General features: G+C 45.8%; 10 protein-coding genes across 10 annotated transcripts; 4 read left to right on the top strand and 6 right to left on the bottom strand.

Annotated features, from left to right (window-relative positions):
- Positions 1-200: 200 nt before the first annotated feature.
- Positions 201-2,387, top strand: Bathy04g05000 (dihydropyridine-sensitive l-type calcium channel; the record flags this gene model as incomplete). Its single annotated transcript, XM_007513518.1, has 1 exon — positions 201-2,387. The coding sequence occupies one exon, from the start codon at positions 201-203 to the stop codon at positions 2,385-2,387; it is 2,187 nt and encodes a 728-aa protein (XP_007513580.1).
- Positions 2,388-2,955: 568 nt separating this feature from the next.
- On the bottom strand, positions 2,956-5,341 carry Bathy04g05010 (hypothetical protein BpV1_073; the record flags this gene model as incomplete). Its single annotated transcript, XM_007513369.1, has 2 exons — positions 2,956-5,197; positions 5,286-5,341. The coding sequence occupies 2 exons, from the start codon at positions 5,339-5,341 to the stop codon at positions 2,956-2,958; spliced, it is 2,298 nt and encodes a 765-aa protein (XP_007513431.1).
- A 187-nt stretch (positions 5,342-5,528) lies between these two features.
- Bathy04g05020 (unknown protein) lies at positions 5,529-5,759 on the bottom strand (the record flags this gene model as incomplete). The annotated part of the gene is made up of 1 exon (XM_007513595.1): positions 5,529-5,759. One exon carries the CDS (start codon positions 5,757-5,759, stop codon positions 5,529-5,531), a length of 231 nt encoding a protein of 76 aa, XP_007513657.1.
- Positions 5,760-5,857: 98 nt separating this feature from the next.
- Bathy04g05030 (unknown protein) lies at positions 5,858-6,178 on the bottom strand (the record flags this gene model as incomplete). Its single annotated transcript, XM_007513794.1, has 1 exon — positions 5,858-6,178. One exon carries the CDS (start codon positions 6,176-6,178, stop codon positions 5,858-5,860), a length of 321 nt encoding a protein of 106 aa, XP_007513856.1.
- Positions 6,179-6,948: 770 nt separating this feature from the next.
- Positions 6,949-9,906, bottom strand: Bathy04g05040 (predicted protein; the record flags this gene model as incomplete). Its single annotated transcript, XM_007513496.1, has 4 exons — positions 6,949-7,191; positions 7,255-9,057; positions 9,104-9,587; positions 9,752-9,906. 4 exons carry the CDS (start codon positions 9,904-9,906, stop codon positions 6,949-6,951), a joined length of 2,685 nt encoding a protein of 894 aa, XP_007513558.1.
- A 122-nt stretch (positions 9,907-10,028) lies between these two features.
- Bathy04g05050 (unknown protein) lies at positions 10,029-11,540 on the top strand (the record flags this gene model as incomplete). Its single annotated transcript, XM_007513713.1, has 1 exon — positions 10,029-11,540. One exon carries the CDS (start codon positions 10,029-10,031, stop codon positions 11,538-11,540), a length of 1,512 nt encoding a protein of 503 aa, XP_007513775.1.
- Positions 11,541-12,216: 676 nt separating this feature from the next.
- On the bottom strand, positions 12,217-15,002 carry Bathy04g05060 (predicted protein; the record flags this gene model as incomplete). The annotated part of the gene is made up of 3 exons (XM_007513362.1): positions 12,217-13,616; positions 13,739-14,512; positions 14,552-15,002. 3 exons carry the CDS (start codon positions 15,000-15,002, stop codon positions 12,217-12,219), a joined length of 2,625 nt encoding a protein of 874 aa, XP_007513424.1.
- Positions 15,003-15,935: 933 nt separating this feature from the next.
- Positions 15,936-16,901, top strand: Bathy04g05070 (predicted protein; the record flags this gene model as incomplete). Its single annotated transcript, XM_007513375.1, has 1 exon — positions 15,936-16,901. The coding sequence occupies one exon, from the start codon at positions 15,936-15,938 to the stop codon at positions 16,899-16,901; it is 966 nt and encodes a 321-aa protein (XP_007513437.1).
- A 146-nt stretch (positions 16,902-17,047) lies between these two features.
- On the bottom strand, positions 17,048-17,812 carry Bathy04g05080 (unknown protein; the record flags this gene model as incomplete). The annotated part of the gene is made up of 1 exon (XM_007513798.1): positions 17,048-17,812. The coding sequence occupies one exon, from the start codon at positions 17,810-17,812 to the stop codon at positions 17,048-17,050; it is 765 nt and encodes a 254-aa protein (XP_007513860.1).
- A 257-nt stretch (positions 17,813-18,069) lies between these two features.
- Bathy04g05090 (predicted protein) lies at positions 18,070-20,418 on the top strand (the record flags this gene model as incomplete). Its single annotated transcript, XM_007513621.1, has 1 exon — positions 18,070-20,418. One exon carries the CDS (start codon positions 18,070-18,072, stop codon positions 20,416-20,418), a length of 2,349 nt encoding a protein of 782 aa, XP_007513683.1.
- Positions 20,419-20,545: the final 127 nt, after the last annotated feature.

Consider the following 20,545-nt stretch of genomic DNA (forward strand, 5'->3'; position numbering starts at 1 on the left):
CTCTACCCCGTTAATCATCTTAATCAACGAAAGTCGCCTTCGGCTCCACTCGTAAGTAAAGAAATAGAAACCGATTTTTTTCGTCGTCGTTTTTCCAAAAGTCGCGAAAAGTTCCCGAAGTTGCGGACCTTAGTATAGTTTGCGGAGTTGGGTGTTGGTTGCGGAAGTTTGCGAGAGTTGGGGAAACGCGTGGGGAGAAAATGAGACTTCCTCTCGCGCTCGCGCTGTATATCTTCGTAGGCAATGCCTCGGCAGCGACGCAGGCGGATCTCAACGCCGCTCTGGATCACAAGCAGGATGCTTTGAACGAATTCAAGCTGAGCCTCGAGACCGCCGCGGTCGACATCAACACCGGCACGTTCGACAACTCGACGTGCGAGATCTACTCCTCGTGCAGCGCCGAGCTGAGCGAGCCGTTTTGCCACTTCAATTATGGCAACTCCAGAGGCTGCGGGTGCAACGCGGGCAGGACGATCGACACGAGGAACAGCGTCATCAAGACCTCCCCGAACCTTGGCGCGAGCGACTACTCTGTGAAACGCACTGCGTGCGAAGCGAATCACATCAACGCCAACCTGACGAGTCTATACGACAGTATGATCGAGCTGGGCGACGCGAAATGGCTCTTCTACGGGTCGAAGGACGGGATCCTGATCAACTTCCCGGGCATCGTCTGGGACGAGGACATCGCGGAGGACACGTGTGGCACCACCTACGATGCCCGCATCCGCCCCTGGCACATGACCGGCGCAACCGGACCCAAGAACGTGATCCTAATCCTGGACACCTCTGGTAGTATGTCCTCATACAATCGCATCTGCATGCTCAAGCAAGCGGCGAAGGCCGTGCTCGACGCGACCACGTTTGCCGATTTCATCGGTATTGTCGAGTTCAACAGCTACGCAAGTACCTATGCCGATCTCACCACCCTGGCCCGTGCCATGCCGGAGTTTAAGGAGATTCTCTTCGGATTTATCGATGGATTCAGCCCCAGCGGAAGCACAAACATGCTTGACGGGTTTAAAAGGGCGTTCAAGCTCGTGGACGACTCGAACGAGAAGAACTATGGCGCGGGATGTCACACAACCTACGTTTTGGTGACGGACGGCGAATGGACAGGAGACGGCAACCCCACGAGTACCATCACGGATAGACAGATCACTCACAGCGACGAACACTTCTTTGTCGTTGGCCTCGGCGATGGTGTGGACGCGCAGGGCCTCAAAGACCTCTCGTGCAAGACGGGCGCCATCTACACCCAAGCGAATGACGGCGACGAGTCAGGTCTGCAGCGCTCGATGATATCCTTCTACAAGTACTACGCCCTCTTCAAGACTCTCAACAAGGTCGAAGGCTACTCGTGGTCTGAGCCGTACGAGTCGATTCCCAGCATCTGGGGGAAGATGACCACGGTTGTTGCTCCAGTGTACGACAAGACCCGTGAGCCGTGGCACATGATGGGAGTCGCCGGGGTGGATGCCACCGTTTGCGACCTGCTCCAGAATAAAGTTCCAGATCCAACCGGTTCCACCAGGACCCAGAGGGGGTGTACCTGCCGAGAGACGTACACGTACCATGAAAAGATGTTTTCAGGTTGCACGACCACGGACTGGCCGGTGCCCTGGTGCGCAACCTCGGGCATCTGCGGCTCGTGCAATACGGATAGCGTCGAGGGAGGATGCTGGGACGACTGTGAGCCGGAGGGCAAGGAGGGCGTGTTGCAGGAAGAGCTCCTGGCCCGTTCGACGGGTTGGTGCGAACCCGCCTCGCTCGACGTATGCGCGCTCGAGGCTCTGAGACTGAGCGTGGGCGAATCCAAGTGCGGCTCGAGTGAAATTAAATTTAACTACGCCAGCTGCACAGACGCGGACATCACATACTACTCGTGGGCCATCGACGGGCCCCAGGATCCGGACTCCACCACCTACAATCTCAAGTCCGTCCAATCGAGCTTGCAAGGCACATTGTACGACATGAACGCGGACGAGTGCGAGTGCGACGACACCATGCAACCGACGTGCGCGTGTGCGGCGATCAAGGAAATAAATCAGAGGAGCAAGACCTGCAGTGGCGGGGACTCCTCCCGTCTCAACATGGGGCTTCTCTTTGGCATTCTCATACCATGCCTGCTTTGCTGTTTTGGCTTTATATGGAAGATAATTTGCAGGAAGAAGCGGGTGCCGCCACAGGTACAAGTCACGCACCATGTGATACACAGCAGTGGGCCTTCGGTGCCGGGCATGCCGGCTTCATACGCTCAGCCTCAACAATGGTCTCCTGCGCAGGCTACAGCACCTCCGCAGGGGTACACTTACCAACCGGCTACAGCATCTCCTCAGGGGCACACTTACCCAGCACCTCCGCAACCATATTACCCCAAAGTGTAAAGGTCGAATTGACTTCCATTTATGTACAGATAAAGCTTCTGAGTTGCTCGCAAAATATGTATTAAAGAAGAATTCCACGCTCGTGCGTGTCCTTTTGAGCTTACTCTTGGTGGTAAGACTTGGGTTGTTATGCTTCCAAAAATGGTAACCCCGAGTGTTTGCAATATTTACACGAAAGCGGATGTCCTAAGGGTGTGGTGGATACTTTTTTTCGGGAATGCGCAAGCTTTCAAATCACTTAAAAGATACGGTGAACGATTTGAGTTTGTCGTTTAATAAATAAAGAAGTACTTAGAGGGCGCAAGTGAAAACGCGTTTTTGCTCTTTTTCAAGACGAGGAAAACAAGGAAAATGGAAACTTAGTTTTTCCGTTTTGTTTTGAGTACTCGTACGACACCGATGAGTATAAGTGCTACAGTAAGCATTTTAGCGATGAGATTGTAGAAGACGAGTTCGCGTATTTCATAGTTGAAAATTACGAGCGGTCGTGTAGGAATGTAAAAGAGGTACTTAAAAGGCGTGAGTAAAAACACCTTTGAACTACCGTGTATTTTTAAATTTTAATTTATTACGCTTCGTAGTAGGGGTTGGTGAACTGAGGGTGTAAAGCATAACTCGCCATAACATAGACAACCGCGGCGTTCTCAGTCGTTTCACGGCTCGTAGATGATGTATCGGATACTGATGTCCCAAATGTACTGTGGGTTGTAGTTGTGTTTGTGTCAAACCATTTTTTCGTCGTCCAATTGTACGCAATAAAATACTGACTATCTGCTGTGTCAAGCGATATTTTGTATTCATAATAAGTGTTAGTGTTATTTGTTGCTTGGTGAATATAAGAAGCTGGATTCCAAACACCACCAATTAGTGATATACTGGTAATAAGAGTTGGCTGGGTTGGTGTAGAAGACGAGCCTTGCTGTATCATAGACACGAAACTACTCGCCCAACTGCCCGATATTACTGAAGCTGGTACATCACCAGATGTGTATGTGTTTGGAAAGCTCCATCCATTTACCCACGCACCAAAATCGTAGTATCCAATAGCTATACTGTTCGCAACAGCGGTCGCACTAATAGTGGCGTGTGTTGCGAAATCTGGTTCAAGACTATCGTCATTAATATACCAATTCGTTCCGTCGTAGGTGATTTCCATAGTTCCGCCATCGGGGACAGATGGGTTTGTAGCGTCCCAAGTAAAAGTCCAGGTCGGGGTTGATGGCGTGTTAGATGAGGGCGCTTCATTAACCCACGCACCAGCTACATTCCATTGAATATACCAATTATCACTATTTCTCTGGAACTTAACTACACCATTTGTGATAGATGAAGTCCAACCTCCATTAATAGCATCCAAATACATCCAACCTTGTCCTGAATTAGTTGGTTGCGTGGGGTCATATAGGATTTTATGATTATGATGTCCCACAATGGACCAACTATATTTATCAACTACGGTGTTCCAAGGAGATGGATATGTTGTGTCCCACCCATTATTATCCGCATTGGAACCATTGGTATTATTTGTGCCTCCTGTCTCTTTTACAACGGATTCATTAATCCAGGCACCGCCTGTAATTGTAAAGTCCTGTCTTAATTCAATAGCGTTCGGGTCGGTAAGCGTAATCGTTTCCGTACCGATACTCGCCCCGTTCAAAAGTTTCGTGTATGTCTTTTCACCGTACAAAGTTTCCGTCCAAGTTAAGGTCACGGTCGTATCGCCCGTCGTGAAAGTATGTCCGTCAAGGTGCGCGTCGCTCGCATCGTGTATCATAAAAGTATAGTAGGGGTCGGGATTGACGATGTTCGTGAGTGTTGCCGTAATCGCCAAGTCGTCTTTCGTTAGAGCAATATCAAATGTTGGTGTTGGTGGTGGAGTGTATGTTGCCGAATAAGTATCGGTTTGTGTTCCGTTCAATTTAACAACATAATTGAAAGTTGCGTAAGAAGTTTCGGTTTGGGTAAAAGTGAAACTGGTTTCTCCATCCGCCAAAGTGTGTGTTTGTAAAACAGTTCCATCGTCTCTTTCTAAGGTAATCGCGAACGAGTTGTGCGCGTTCGTAATGCTGGTGATACTTGCCGTGAGTGTAAGTTCGTTCGTGCTGAACGAAGCTGTGTAAGTAGGGGTTGGTCTCACATAGGTTTCTGTGTGTGTTGAGACTTCTGTCGTACCAAGTTTTAACTGGTAGGTAAAAGTTCCATACCCCGTCTCGGTAAATGTGAGTGATGTGTTAGTCTCTCCTTCTGTGAATTGATGGGTCGCAAGAGTCGTTTCGTCGTCTCTACAAAGATACGCGTAGAACTCGGAATGTGCGCCCGTGATACTTGAGAGGTCGGCGTTGATGGTAAGACCCGATTTCGTCCAACTGGTTGTAAAAGTTGGTTCGGGGCGAAGAAACAGTTGAGTATGTGTTGCTATAACTGTATCCACAAAATAGCTTTCGGGTGAGATATTCGGGTTGGATGTTGAAGTTGTCGTCCATTTGGATAGGAGCAACTTATAATCGTATGTCCCGTAGTCCAGTTCTGTAAATTGAAGGAAGAACGGTGTTCCGTCGTTGAGTACTTGCGTATCTAAAATTGTGTCGTCAAGTCTCGCCAATCGTACAGAATAACTGTCGTGTAGATTTACAATATTTTCTATACCACACGATATTCTTTTCGGTGTATTTGAAAAGAAGTTCGTGGTAAAACTTGGAGTATCGGGTTCGTATGTTCGTGTAAATGAACTTTGTACCACGCCATCTAACCGAATAGTGTATGTATATGTGTATGTGTATGTGTATGTGTGTGTATATGTTAGTTCGTGCCTTCATCGTGTTGTAAAGTATGATTACCTAACGAACCACTTGTGAGCGTTGCTAAAATACTACCATCGTCTCGGGTTAAAGTTATAACTTCAGTCCCGTCGCCATCTTGAATACCAACCAGATTCGCTTGAATGATTCCGCCATTTGTCGCCCAGCTTACGGTAAATGAAATCGGGGTCGTTGGGTCGGGGTCGGGTCCGGGTTCGGGCGTTGTTCCGTCCTGTCCCGTTTCGTAGTGTGTGAGTAAGTTGCCGAAGTTTCGTCGGCTTGAAGCAAACAAAGTTGGTCGCTTAATTATCCTTCTGTTTATGAAGGTCATTCTTCGTCTATATTAATGGAAGGTATTTAATTCTATGAGACTTTCAATCACATCACCTAACGGTATTGCTGGAGGACTTTCGTCTTTGGAGTATATGCGGAAACCATCAAAATATTTCCCAATTTCGTCATTACCTCGGAAGACTCTGTATCTGTTTGAACTGACTGTGTTTCCAGTTATTTCACGAAACTGAGTGGGATAATACGCGGGGTTTCCAGCTGTTTCAAACACGGAATTATCCATACTCATTTCCACCCACCCGTTGTTTGTGGCGGCAGATACATACCAAGATTGGTATGCTGAACTTGTACCTGTTGCCCCATCTGTCCTTCGCACGGCTTCTATCCATTGAAAGCCATTTGTTCACAAAAGCGTTTCTTGTTTTCAGAACAATTCTCAAGAGCCCAAGATAAGGTCGACTTCGTGAAAAAATCTCGAGTCTTGAAGGAAGTACACAAGCGCTCACTCGAACGTTTTATAGCCATTCGGCTTTCACTATTGCAGTCGTAGAAAAACTTAACATCGTTACAACTCAGCTTCGGCAAGATGAAGTTATCAAAAATATCTGGATAATCCAGCACGATTCGCCATAATTTATCGGGTTTGCTATGTACCCGCTTGGCTGTTGATGCCTCCACTTCAAACCTTCTTTTTTTAGACATAAAGTTTGAGCTAAAGACAAAGAAGAGTGTATCAAAGTTAATAAAGACCAATCCTACGCACCCCCCCCGCGACGGACAATCTCATTTATCTCTCCCCCAAACGAACGCCACCTCCGCAAAACTATACTAAGGTCCGCAACTTCGGGAACTTTTCGCGACTTCGGGAAAAACGACGACGAAAAAAATCGGTTTCTATTTCTTTACTTACGAGTGGAGCCGAAGGCGACTTTCGTTGATTAAGATGATTAACGGGGTAGAGGAAGTGTCGATACTTCTTTTTACCGCGTTTAGGTACGAGCACTTGTTTTGAAGTGATGCCGTACGCGCTTAAAAAGTGAGGTTATTTCTTCTGGAAAAGATTCGTATCCAAAAGACACACGACAAAAAGAAGGAGGAGGGCAAACCAAAAATATCTGGCGAGAAAAATGTTTCAACAAAGCTGTTTTCGTGAATATGCTTCTTTTATCGCACGATTTTCGTAAATTTACAATTTTAGGTGCATCCATTGAAAAAATACGGGTATATGTGTCAAAAATAATGGCAATTTTGGTTAGGTGTTCATTAAATTATATAAAATATGAGTGTAATTTAAGACTGTTCTCTCTCACGCCTTGTGAGTACTCTCGTAATAAAAATGGAGAAGCTTCTCCGGCACCAAAACCCCTAACAAATTGTTAGACCGTGTTCTACGAGCGCGAAGGCGATATGCGACTGATTCCAGACTCATTATTATATCAACAAAGAACCGGGTTGTTGTTGTTGTAAATCGATCATACACCGGAATTATCTACGAGAAGATTGACACGCATCTCCCATAGCTTTGCTGCGGGTTCTATATCTCCATCATCGTGCTCTATTCGATGTGAGTAGTGTTGATCGTCGAAAGCAGTAATCGTCGCGGGATAAAACTTTTTATCAGCATGCCAATATATTTCAACGCGTCGACCCACAGCTTGCTCTCGCAGCAAAGCAAGTTGAGCACTAACCAATCCTTTCCTCGCTGCTGCCAGTATCTGCAAGGAGAAAAACGATATTATAAATGTCAGAATATGTATAAGTTACCGAGAAAGACTTACCCGAAGTTGAGGACAGCTCTGCCCTGCTTGTACCCCCTTCAAGGGGGACGTTCTCCTTTGTCGTGTACTTGCTCTCAGGTTGCTACTCTTGCTCGATGGAGTCACATCTAAGTCATTCTTTCTTGACTGGCAGATGATACAAATACCACAACTTATATTAGGGGTGTCGCTCAGGTTTCCAATTTTTTGGTGAAGTTTTTCCACCTCCTTCGCACGCGCCTCGCGTAGGTGCACATCATAGAGTTTTTCGACACTACTGTCTTGATGCATCTGCCACTCCAAAGCCAACTCGACTGCCCTTTGATATTTTGCTCTCGATACCAGCAAGGGCTGCCCTTCAAACTCGTCAAAGTGCTCACGGAAGGGAAGCATACGATCTGACCTCAACCATTCATAAGACTCCTCCGCGAAATAAACAACCATCCTGTGCAAACTAGACGACTGATTAGGTTTGATCTTTTCTATTGCATAGCTTGGGATGACATCTCGATCTCTATCAAGATGTAGAGCGATTCCAGGCCAAAAGCATTCTCTCTTACTTACTTTTGTTGATATCCAGACTAGCTCTCCAGCGCATTCACCTCCAGCTCGCTCGGTATCTAATTTCGTTTTTACTTGCTCACTTTGTTTACCCTTTCGCTTCCCACGCGGCTGCATCCCAAACGCTGCGGAGATGAATGGCATAAGTTCTATGTTGCTTTTTTCAGCACGCACTTTAAAGTCTAAGAGTTTTTCCGCGTCAATATTTCGACGTTGAGAAGACAAAAACTCGCCCAACGGTATGAAAGAAAAAATCTCTGGCGTATTTGACATGCGTTTAAGGCCTCGTCTACTGCGCCACAATGAAGCGGCTTGGTCATATTTTGAACACAACTGAATGTTTTCTGGACTAGAAAGAATATTCCATGCAGCCAAAGGCCATGCGCGAAGTTTAGCTTCTGTTCCGGAATCTTCTCTCGTAATGCTTGAAAGACCAGGAACTGGTTCAGAAAAATTGATGCCGTCGCTTTCTCGGGAGAATTTGATTTCATAAGGGCTCATAAGTCGTTGCCCTATCCATCGAGCCTGTGGTATTGCCACCGCGCGACCAAGTAACTCAATACGTTTGATACAGCTCCGATGGCTATCAACTGCTTTCATCCATGGACGACCAGGTATCATTAGTGGGAAACAAGTCTCTGTCCATCCTACCGGGAAGCCATTTAAACGTTCTGCATCTTCAATCTCGAGCCTGAACGCATGACCTCTACCATCACCAAGATCTTCAACCATACACAGACGCCTCCCATTGGATGCAGTGAGTGTGCAAATTTCATGCGCAACTGGACCGTACCGTTTCTCAGCAAGGTCGACACAGGTGACTGAAATCGTAGGTGTGACGTGCGGAGGTGTCATAAAGCACTCATAACACTCAGCTGGCGATTTCTCTTTGCTTTCCGCTTTGCTCAGATTAATACACTGGCCCTTACAAATACTCTCTGTCGAAAGAAGCACATCTCGAGGATCACCATGAAGAGTAGCAACAATAAATACGCGATGACGACGCTGCGGTAAACCGAAAGCAGATAAACTGATAATGCGATGAGCCCAGCTGTAACCTAAACTTTCTAGTTCGTGTACAATATGTGCAATGGCAGGCTCTTGAGGCGGATCAACGGTAAGATGCCACATCTGCAAGCCTGGAACATTTTCCAGGAGTACCCAAGGCGCGCGATTTTTGCGAAGTAAGCGAAATATATGAGAGCATAGTGCAGTGCGGCTGCCCTGGAGTCCTGGTCGGTTAGGGTTCATTATGCTCACATCCTTCGAAAGGATTAGATGGAAAATACGTTATGAAAATATGCCGTACCTCGCACGGAAAGCCCGCGGCAAGCAATTCAGTTTCCGCGGGAAGTTCTGTCAGCTCAGCCACGTCCCGCCGAATCTCTCTTCCGGGAAAGTGGCGCTGTAACACCTGCAAGCAGTGAGGATCGTTCTCTACTTGCAAAATCACTTCGTGACCAGCCTGTTCTAAACCAAGGTCGAGGCCACCTATGCCGGAGAACAAGCTTACGACTTTCATCTCCACACAGGTGAAGTTTAGAAATTTGTGGGACTGAAGAAAGTGAGGAATGAAAAAAGTTGTATACCTCAACTTCCGCGACTTCGGGAACTTTTCACGACCTCCGGAAAAAAAACGACGACGATTAAAATCGGTTTCTATTTCTTTACTTACGAGTGGAGCCGAAGGCGACTTTCGTTGATTAAGATAATTAACGGGGTAGAGGAAGTGTTGATACTTCTTTTTACCGCGTTTAGGTACGTGTACTTGTTTTGAAGTGCCGTCGTACGCGCTTGAAAAGTGAGGGTTTTTATTCGGGATAAGATTTGATTTGGTTCGACGAAAAAAAGAAGGACGGCAAACCAAAAATATATGGCTCGCTCACAAAAAAAATACTTTGAACGCACCGTGTAGAAAATACGTTGAAACTATGTGATACCTACTTATTTTTTATACTTTTTCGTCGATTTCTTCTTCAGCTCGCGCACCTCCTTCTGGACGCGCTTCAACATAGGGTGCGAGCAAATGGTTCGCTCGATTATGCTTTTCGCAGGCTGGGTGATGCTTCTCTTCACTTTTGGTTTCTTAACTTTGGATTTCTTGGGAGCCATATTTTTCTGGTACTTTAGCCTGAGAAAAAAAAATCAAAAATACCAGGACAATCTTCGTGAAATAAAATGTTGGTATGATGTATATGAACACCACATACTCGACAAAACAATCCGCCGTTGCCATGCGTAAGCGTATGAGCGACGACACGAACAAGTACAATTTCAACAGGAAACGTATACTCGATAGAATCCGCGAAGGCTCAATTCCTCAGCAGAACACGACCAAAAAATACGACATATCGAACGCCGAGGTAAACGCGATACGAAAAGAGGGCAATCACCCGCCGCTCGTCGTCGCGTTCGCGCCGTCCGCGTACGCACCAACTTTAGCCGTCAACGAGGAAACCAAACGCATACAAGCACAGTATCTCGAGCAACAACAACTCACCGAAAACGTAAAAGAAGACGAACAGAAACTCGTCCAATCGTTCAAAAAACTTATGGTCGAACAGCGTGGAAAAATACTCAAAGTTCCGCCGGGGCAACAGTTTGCTCTAAAGACGTTCCACGATTACGTGTGGAATAGAGGTGCCGACGGACAACCAACCTCGTGGGTAATCAACATCACGGGTAAAAAGGCGAAGGAAACCACCATACAAATGCGGTTCGGGAAAGAGAACGATTGGAAATCGGGACAAGTCTATCTCTTCTTCACGAGGTTTCTCCCACCGGAGTGTTTGAAGGACGTTCGTAGGTGTTTGAGAAAAGAACGCATCGGACCGATACTCAAAAGGTTACGCGATAAAGAAGCGTCGAACCCCTCGACGACGCTCTCGACCAACCAGGCGCTCTATGTGCTCTACCGAAACTTCCCGGGACTTTTACCCGAGTTCCAGACCGATTTGAATTGGCTCAACAATTTCAACGCCGTCACGAAAAAGAAAGCGGACTCGTATATCGCCGATAAAAGAAAATACACAATCAAATACGGGTTCACGGATATTAAAAAAATATTCAAAGATACGTTCGGACGCGAGAGTAAGGAGTTCCTCTACATTTCCGTCTACGAGGAGTTCCCGAGTCGAGACGATTTAGGAAACCTCGTCATCAACCCGCCAAATATGACGGGCAACGTCGAGAAAACGATGAACTATATCGTCAAAAAGAACGGAGTTTGGACGATATATTTGAACGTGTATAAAACGATGGATTTTTTTGGACGGGTCGTGGTTCGATTCAGCGATGCGACGTCCAAACTTATTTCAAACTACATCGCAAAACACCGACTCAAAAACGGCGAACACCTATTCGGCACGTTCGGCAAGGACGGTAAAATGTCCGCGACAATCGCCGCGTGGTTGGTCGAGGCTGGGATAAAGGACGGTAAAGTTCAGGGACAAACCAAAACGCCCGGTGCGATTAACCTTCTGCGCCACGCGTACATCTCGCAAAAAATCAAGGAAGAAGATGTGATGAAATTATCTGAGACCATGAAACACTCGCCGCTCGCTACCGAGTTGTACGTGCGCAAAATCCAACCCCTACTCGTCGAAAATATGATTAAAATTGACGAGAGGAAACTCGTCTACGAGGAACCCGAAATGATACAAACGCGGTCGAGAGTACTCGAGAAGAGGAAACGTGAAGAAGAGGCAAAGAAGAAAGCAAAGAAGGGACGGGTAGTGGTGATTTGATTTCTCAAAAGCACTTTCATCCCCTTCGTCGTATTTTTTATGTTTTCAAGAATACTTTCGATATAGGTACGAACTTTCTTCTGGTACGAAGGCGAGTTTATAGAGTAAGAGGGGTCGCGGAGGGATTCTCTATTCGTCGTCAGCAAAACAACGCGCAAAGCAAGGACGAGTATTGGTGATTTGATTTATCAAAAGCACTTTTACTTTTAATAAAGAGACGAAGTCCCCTTCGTCGTATTTTTTATGTTTCCAAAAATACTTTCAATACCGATACGAACTTTCGCGTATTTTTCTTCTGGTATAGTGTCGCCGAAGGCGAGTTTATAGAGTAAGAGGGGTCGCGGAGGGATTCTCTATTCGTCTTCAGCAAAACGACGCGCAAAGAAGGGACGAGTATTGGTGATTTGATTTATCAAAAGCACTTTTACTTTTAATAAGGAGACAAAGTTTCTTTCATCCCCTTCGTCGTATTTTTTTATGTTTCCAAAAATACTTTCAATACCGATACGAAGTTTCGCGTATTTTTCTTCTGGTATAGCATCGCCGAAGGCGAGTTTATAGAGTAAGAGGGGTCGTGGAGGGATTCGCTATTCGTCTTCATTCTAAGTTAGTATCGTGAATTAAAATAGTATCTTACAATGGGTGTCATTATTTAGTTAAATACGCTTTCTTTCTCCTAGTACTCCGTTCTCACCGGAGGTGTCATTCCACCGTACTCGTCGTCTTCGTTTCCCAATAGGTATTCCGTGTATTCCTTTTCTGTCAGCCAATCATACACACCACGTCTCGAGAATATCCAGGCGACGCGTCCATATTCGTTCCTTCCTTTCGTGAAAGGCAAACCTTCACGCTCGACCATATCTTTTATTTTGTTCCCAAACTGCGCATCCGTCGGTTCCGACATTTTCCAGCCCCGAATAAAAGCTGTATAACTCGATACGAGGGTACCCGAAGAAACTTTGGAGTCGTACGTTGGGTGTAATTTATACAAACCTCTGTTCTTAGAACAGAACGTCTGCGGGAACTCTTCGCAAACAAAGTGTTCCAACCACTTGATTTCAGGAGGGAGACACTTTTGGATCGTCTCTCGATAGTACCGCGTTTTCGGACGCCTCGTGATGATATACTCCTCGCTCGTCTCTATACTCATCAGGTACTTATACACGGCGAGTTGGTTCTGCTCCTCGTTCTTCCATCGAAACCAGTTCGACCAAAACGGTTTATGGTTAGGTGTGTTCGGCAAATAGCCACCACGGACTTCGACCAAAACAAAACGTCGCTCCTCTTTCTTCACCAAAACTAAGAGACGACTGTTGCCTGCGAGTATGAACCCTGCCAAGTTATCAACCTCGAATGACTGTTTGTGAAGTGGACGCAAATAGAGCGAAACGTCTGTTATCAAACCCTTCATTCGGTCCTCGTAATTTTTGTGTATATTCTTATTCATCTCGTTTATGAAAACAAGTTTACGTCCTTGAAGTGCCAAACTATGCTTTTCAAAAATATCCCTCTCGGCGTTGGACGTTTCCAAATACGTCGCCTTCCCCATAAGTTTACCAACGAACCCCCAAAACTCGTTCTTCCCACTTCCTTCCTTCGATTGGAATACCAACGCTGTCTTCGGTTTCTTCTCGGGATTTTGAAATAGAAAAGCAATCCACTTCAAAAGATACTCTTGCACACTTTCCTCTCCTCCGCTCATATCCCAAAGCAAATCGAGAAAGGGTTGGGTGTCCCCCGTTTCCTCTGACGCAATTTTCTTCTTCTCTATGTCGTATCCTTCCCATAAGTTATACACGTCGGGAGGACAGTCCTTAGGCACGACGTCCATTTTTCTGAACGCTTTCTTGTTCGGGTCGTCCGCCCACTCTTGGACGAACTTGTGTTCTGTTTTCCCCTCCGAATATTTCAAGTGTGAAAACCGCTCCTTCAGTTGGAGTAAAGTGTACAGTGTGCGTTCATTTTTGGTATCCAGTACTGGATACAATAAGACATCATCAACGCGACACGCGTGATTCTCAAACTCAATCTTCAATTCTTCGTACGTTTGTAAAACGTTTGCTTCTTTTTTGGATGCTTCCATAGTATAATAGCGCAAGATTTTATTTTCCCAAGTTCATATTTTATCGAGTGTTATAATATGAAAGCAAAGCTTGGAAGTTTATTATTCGTGCCCTGGATAAATTTGGTCGAGCGACATTCGCGGCTAAAGTTGGCGACGTACCAATCGCCGGTTGATTCGTGTTTGGTGACGCGAAAGTTGTTCGAGAAGTGTGAAACTTTCCCACACAAAGGACACTCTCCTGCGTTTTGGTCGCACTTGAAACCATAGCTTGTCGTCCAATATATGCCCGAGAATCCAAGGTGTTGTAACCCGGTGTTGATATCGCCTGAGATTCCTTGTGTCTCGATATTTTGGTGCATTGGTTTAGTTTCTGTTCTTTCCCGATTTGCGAAGTTGGCGTTCTCCTCAACCATATCGTATAAAGTGTCGGGCATATTTGTGAGTTTCAAAATGTTCCCGTTAAGACGACAGTAAGAACCCTTTTCTGTCTCACATCCGTTTCCACAAATGTACCCGCCTGTGGTTCTTATATCTATGAACCCGTTGATTTTCGTCGCGTTCTTCCACGTATCAAATCGAGCTTCGTATCGAAAGACCGCGTGGTATCCACCGCTCGGCGTCCTGGAAATGTAAACATCGTCACCACACACTTTCTTAAAATACTCGAGCGTGTATTTTTGTTTGTCCTTACAGTTTGGGTCGTAAATGTCGTAGTCTAAGCATATCGCGTTATTCGGTTTACCCATCAGTATGCCGTAGTTCTCGTCTCTCTTACACAAGGCGTTATGTTTTGCAAAGTTCTCGGGAAGTTGGTATTCGTAAATACCTCGCCTGGGTATTTTGGATCGGAAGCCTAAGGGGATTTTCAACAACTTTCGTTCAGTTTCCATTTTGTATATACTACTTACTGAGAATATTTTTTTACCGTATTAAACTCTTTTACAACAGTCTGCGATTTCTTCATCCGTGATGTTGTATTTGAGTATCGTCGAAGGTCTCGGCGGTAAGCCCCTGATTCGCATATTCTTCAGAGCGTGTTTTCTGTTGAACATGTCTTTGTTTTCTCTGTACATTTCGAGTTGCCTTTTTGTTTCTCTGTATCTGTCTGCGTTCGTTCGCCCTGCTCTGTTTGTATTGACGCACTTTTCGAGGTATTGTGTCTGTATTGCGCCGAGTTTCTTTCGCATTTCGAGAACGGTAATGTTCTGGAACTTTTCCAATACTTCGCTTTGGATATCGCCCGCCTGGAAAAGTATGTTGCACGAGAGTTTGCGAAACTTCGCGCTCGCACGAAGCCCCGAAACCGCCCGATTTAGTGGGAGACTCGAACATCCTATGTATATTTTTTCGGTATGAGGTGATGCTATTTTAAAAATTATGCCATCTCGAAAGCTCATTCTTTCTTTTAAGTTAGGACGAGAAAAAAATATTTTTGTAAAGTTCGTATTTATTAAAGGTTGGAAAAAAAGTGAACAAACACCGCCGTTCCTGAAGACCATGAAGACTTGTGTTGAAAATCTGAAGATTGTGTAGGGGTTGTCTTCAGCCGCAATTTGGTTTGAGTTTGTGCCTATTCGTACTTTTGATGAAGACCCTGAAGACCTTTTTATATTTTAAATATTATTGATAAAAGAAAGAATAAAAAAGAACACTTTTGCTCTTCAGGGTCTTCAGGGGAGACGCGAGGATACACAACATCAAACCTAATCACGGCTGAAGGTTTGGTGACCTGGTCTTCAGAGGTCTTCAGGAAGTTCTCAAGTCATGTCGTGAAATGAAAAAGTTACAAAAACCGAAAACTTTAAGAGTGCTTTGTGTGGTATTTCAGAGTTTGAAGAAAACGAGAAAAAGTGTGTGTGCTTCCTTTACAACTGTTTGCAATTCTTCACTCACATACACAACTTACAAACCATCACACCGAAGTCATACAATCATACCACTTTCAAACCATCATACCATAATCATACTAAAATCACACAATCTTAGAAACATATGTATATATATATATAATAAAACAAGTAAAAAGCGGGATAGTTATGGAGTGAGAAGGATCCGCGTTCGTCAGAAGAAGCGGTTTTTCTGTCTTCGAGAACTCTCTCCTCTCTCTTCTCTTTTGCAAAAAAAAGAGGTCCGAGGCCAAACGTCGTTTTTTTCTCTTTTTTTCAGCTCTTCGTTCTGCCCGGCTGAACGTTCGTTCTGAGCCGCAAATGATTTGGAAAAGAAGGGAAAATTTTATCGTCTTCTCATCTTCTTCACCCCAAACATCATAATCCACGCACGCGCACACACCTCACACACGCGCACACACACACACGCTTTAAATAATAATCATGAGAGCAGCAACCATGGCATCCGTGAGAACGGCCGCGAAACACGCGTCTTTAACGTCTTCTTATTCTTCTTCGACGAGGTGCAGAACTTTCTCTTCCTCGTCGACTTCGACTTCGTCGTCGTCGTCGTTGAGACAATCCAAGAAACACCATTCGCACTGCAGGAAGTTTAGATTTAACAGCAGTAGCAACACCAACAACAGCAACACCAACAACACCAACAACCTGATCATCAAAACGACGACGCGGTTTTCGTCGAAGAGCAGTCGTTTGAGCACGACGACGGTCGTTCGCGCGGTCACTAAAGAGAAGGAAGACGTGAAGACGACTCAAAAAGCAGCAGCAGCAGCTCTCGCGGAAAAAGACAATGAAGGAAAAAAAGGCGACGAGTCCTACGACATTTACAGAGACTCGCCTTTGAGATATATGGGGTACGCGAACGAGTGCGGAGAAGCCTTCGCGGCTTGGTTACCGCCGTTGGGCGTGCCAGCCACGTACGGCGTAGCCGCGGTGTACGTTCTCGCGGATACGTTCGACAAGGCAATCAAAGCGAACAGGGAAAAAGGCATGAAAGAGGGCGTTATCGTCGGTTTAGACACGGTCACTTGGCAGATGCTCGCTTCGGTCTTTTGGCCGGGGAGTTTCATTCGCGTCATGGTGAACGCAACCAACTTGTTGGTCTCCAAGTTACCTGCGGATTTGTCTTTAGACGTTGGAGGTTTAGACGCGGAGACGATTGAAAAAGCGTTGCCAACTGCCATCGGTTTAATGACTATCCCGTTCATCGTCAAGCCAATCGATAAGACCATCGATTGGGCGATGGAAGAATCCGTGACGAAAGTATTGAGAGGCAAGTGCGAATCTCCTGCGGATTACGCCAAAGCCGCCGGTATCGTTGGCGCGTGCTTAGCGGTCCCACCCGCGTTGTTTACCTTCGCCGGGGTGATTGGCGACTTGGCCGCGTAATTCTTTGGTATCTTTCATGATTGATTTAATATAATATAATAAAATACGTTTTCGTTTTGATGTGTATTGATTAATCTTTCACTACTACTGGGCACGTACGCATACAAAAAGTTCGCTGTAAACTTTTTTATTACAAAAAACACTCTTTAAACGCGCGATTCGTTTTTCTTCAAGTTGTTAATCGCGTCTTCTAATCTTCTCGCTCGAGCTTTGGCATCCTCGTTCACCTGTCGCATTCGAATGGCTTTATCTTCTACATCGTCGGCGCTTTTCTTCGTGAGTACAGAGAATAAAGCTGCGACGGGAATTTTGAGACCTGCAGCTCTCGAAGTGTACATGTACAATCCCAAAGCGGTCGTCGTTACGAAAGCGACTGCCGCTAAAAATCCACGCTGTACTTCTAAGCTTTGTATGCGTTCATTCTGAGCCTTCTCTTGACGCGCGAATGCATGATATAAATTTCTATCTCTCGCGACGGATTCCATCGCTTCGTCGACGGGAATGGCATCCTCTCCCAAAAATGTTCTAATCATAAACTGGGTGCATTGATTCCCGTTCTCCGTGTTTGCTTTCACCGCGCACCGTCTGAGATTTTCGGACTCGATCCACTTGCGGAGTTGCAGATTGTTAAACTTAATCGCTACTTTTGGAATGCCATATTTCTCCCAATCGAAAGTGGCGAATAAAACTCCTCCGCCGACTCCACCTCCGTTCTGATTATTCTGATTATTGTTACTCACCACCCTCGTCGTTGTCATCGCTCTTTGTTTTTGTTCTTGTTGTTGCGCGTAACTCGGCGCAACCGAGAACGTCGAAACTATCAACGCGACGATGACAAGAAAAAACGATTTCGTCGAGCACTTTCTGCAATGCCACTGCTGCTGCTTCGATGATGATGATGATGTCTTCATCATCGTTCTCTTCTTCTTCTTCTTCTTTGTCTTCTTTGTCTTCTTTGTCTTCTTTGTCTTCTTTGTCTCTTCTTTGTCTTCTTCTACGAGTACTTCAAAAAATGAGGGGTTGACAGTTGATGGGTTCTGAGTGAAGTGAAAAAAACGAAAAACGAAAAACGAAAAAAAAAATCTCAAAACAAACAGACAACACAAAAACAGCGCGCGCGCGCGCGCACACACACAACACACGCGCAAAAAGCACCCGCCTTGAAATTATGGGCGTGAAATTGTCATCTCCTCAATCGAGGAAAACCACGGGTCGGGGTTTCGCGCATAAGATCAATTCGAAACGATTCGTAAGATATGTAATCTTATTTCTCATCGCGGTGGTGTTTATGTCCGTCGAGAGAATGTTTCGACAGTTGACATTGAGCAGCATCTCGATTGATAATGACGATGATAACGATGGAAACGTAGTTGTAAAAATATCTTCTCCTCCTTTATCATCATCATCATCATCTTCATCATCGTCGTCGTCGCTGATGAGAGATGTGGAGAGGACGAGGACGACACGCACACGAGAAGAAGATGAAGATGAAGAAACCAAAATCAAAACGACGACGGTTCGTGGAAAACAACAACAACAACCACGAACAAATGAAAAAGAAAACGAGACTGCGAAAGATATCTTACGCGCGATTGATTTGAGACTGGCCGATCGGCTCTACCCTTCCTCCTCTGCAACACAACAACAACAACAACAACGTAGTTTTTCGTGGTGGTTACCCACGTCCTCGTCCAGAGCGCTCTGGAAGTCTGACGAGGAGTACGCCTTGAAATGGAAAACCTTTCGCGACGACTTTGAAGAAGAAAAACTTGGCGTTTTAAAGAAAAGCGATGGTGAAAGTCATCGCGAAAACATGAAAGGACACGATACAGATGATACAGATGATTTTAACAGCAACCGAATCGGAATTGTGCACTGCTTTAATACTGACGATAGCGAAGGAAGTAGTGGTAGTAGTAGTAGTAGTAGTAGTAGTAGTAGTAGTAGTAGTAGTAGTAGTAGTAGTAGTAGTACAAGTGCTCAAAGAGTTGATTCGTGCGAAACGTACGAGAGCGAGAAAGACGACGATGCTTACTTTGACGCCGTTTACACACAGTTTCGAATTTGGAAGGTGAAGAAGATACTAGTCGTCGTCGACGCCTCATCATCATCCAGCTCTGGTGCGCTGGATATCAACACTAGCGCAATGAAATTGAAGGAGAAAAGTAGTGTTAATGGAGGAGAAATAGCAATAGAAGTGGTTTCGGGTCGAGAAGAATCGCACGACGCGCTCTTTGCGAGGATGCGCCGAGCGAAAGCAGTCGCGGTCGCCGGTTACGCCATCTCCCCGGTATCGTTCCTTGCCGGAGTCTCGAGATACGATGGTCATTTTATCACGCCGTTTCTTGGGCTTTCTACCATGCAAGGTGGTGGGGATTCGACTCGAAAGGATCCGCGCGTAACGACGAGCGCGGCGAATTGGAAACGAGCCGTGATGTTTACTCAGAGAGTGCACTGGCGACAACACTATCCTTTGTTAGAGAAGGACGATTTCGTTGTTCCGGAAGAAAATTCGCGCATTTCCGCGACGCAACCAAAAGATGAATCCACGCGCGCGTGCGAAGATTTGTGGGGATGGAGAGGATTACAAAACAGATGGGAGATGAATGGAAACGACGCGCAGACGATGCACGTCACGGCCTCTCGGTCGAATCGGCATCCAACGGCGCGAGGCTTCATAAAGATGGAAGCAAAATTGAACGCGTTACCTCTTCGCAACGTCGCGATCGATGTGTCTCCTCACAGAGACGCCATGAGTAAAAACCCGTGGCATAGGCTCACCGCCTTGTACGCGACTTTCGTTGCAAAGAGTCGTTTCTTTCCAAACCGAGATGCGACTTCGGTTACCTTGATTCTTCCTTGTCAAAACCCAGAAGATATCCCAAGCGAATACGCAGTTTTCGGGAAACCGAGATGTAGGCGGAGTTCGGATACCGTGCAATTTGACTCGATAGTGAAGATCGCAAACGATGGATTGCTTTGGGATCTCGCGTGGGATGGATCGTTGCCGTGTCGAGATGAGTCTCTCTTCAACTCTTTCGTAAAGCTTCTCGCCGGCGGCGGCGGCGAGATTTTCTCTACGCCCAACGTTCCATTTATGGAACGGTCCATTTGTTTCATGAGACGTTTGAACACGTCGGTTCGTCGATTAGTAAACGAAGAGGCTGTCTTGCAGATGCTGCGCGATACTTTTCCCGAGAATGAAGTCGAATTATTAAACATTCAAGCGAGCGACGGAGTTGAACAAACACGCGCGTCGATGCAAAAGTGCGGCATTTTTATAGGCGTCCACGGCGCGGGAATGATAAACGAAATATACACGTTGAAAGATTCAGTTATCTTTGAAATGGTTCCAGATAATAGACCGGCGTATTACAGGAACTGCGCGGTTTTACGCGGATTGAAGTACGTGGATTTTGGAATTAGCGGGACGCAGGAAACGAAATCTGTTACGGTGGACGTGACGAGATTACGTGATAAAATGCATTCGATTATGCGCTCAAACGCGGGAATTTAGCAAGCTTTTGTAATAGTACGATGTAGCGTTCACAGTAGATGAATGTGTTGTTAGAACTGTTATAAATTTATCGGCCCGGAGTCAGCGCACCGTCCAAGTTCTCTTGCTTGAAAAAAATTCTTTTTCC

The sequence above is a fragment of the Bathycoccus prasinos genome, assembly GCF_002220235.1.
Source record: "Bathycoccus prasinos genomic : Chromosome_4".
Lineage (NCBI taxonomy): Eukaryota > Viridiplantae > Chlorophyta > Mamiellophyceae > Mamiellales > Bathycoccaceae > Bathycoccus > Bathycoccus prasinos.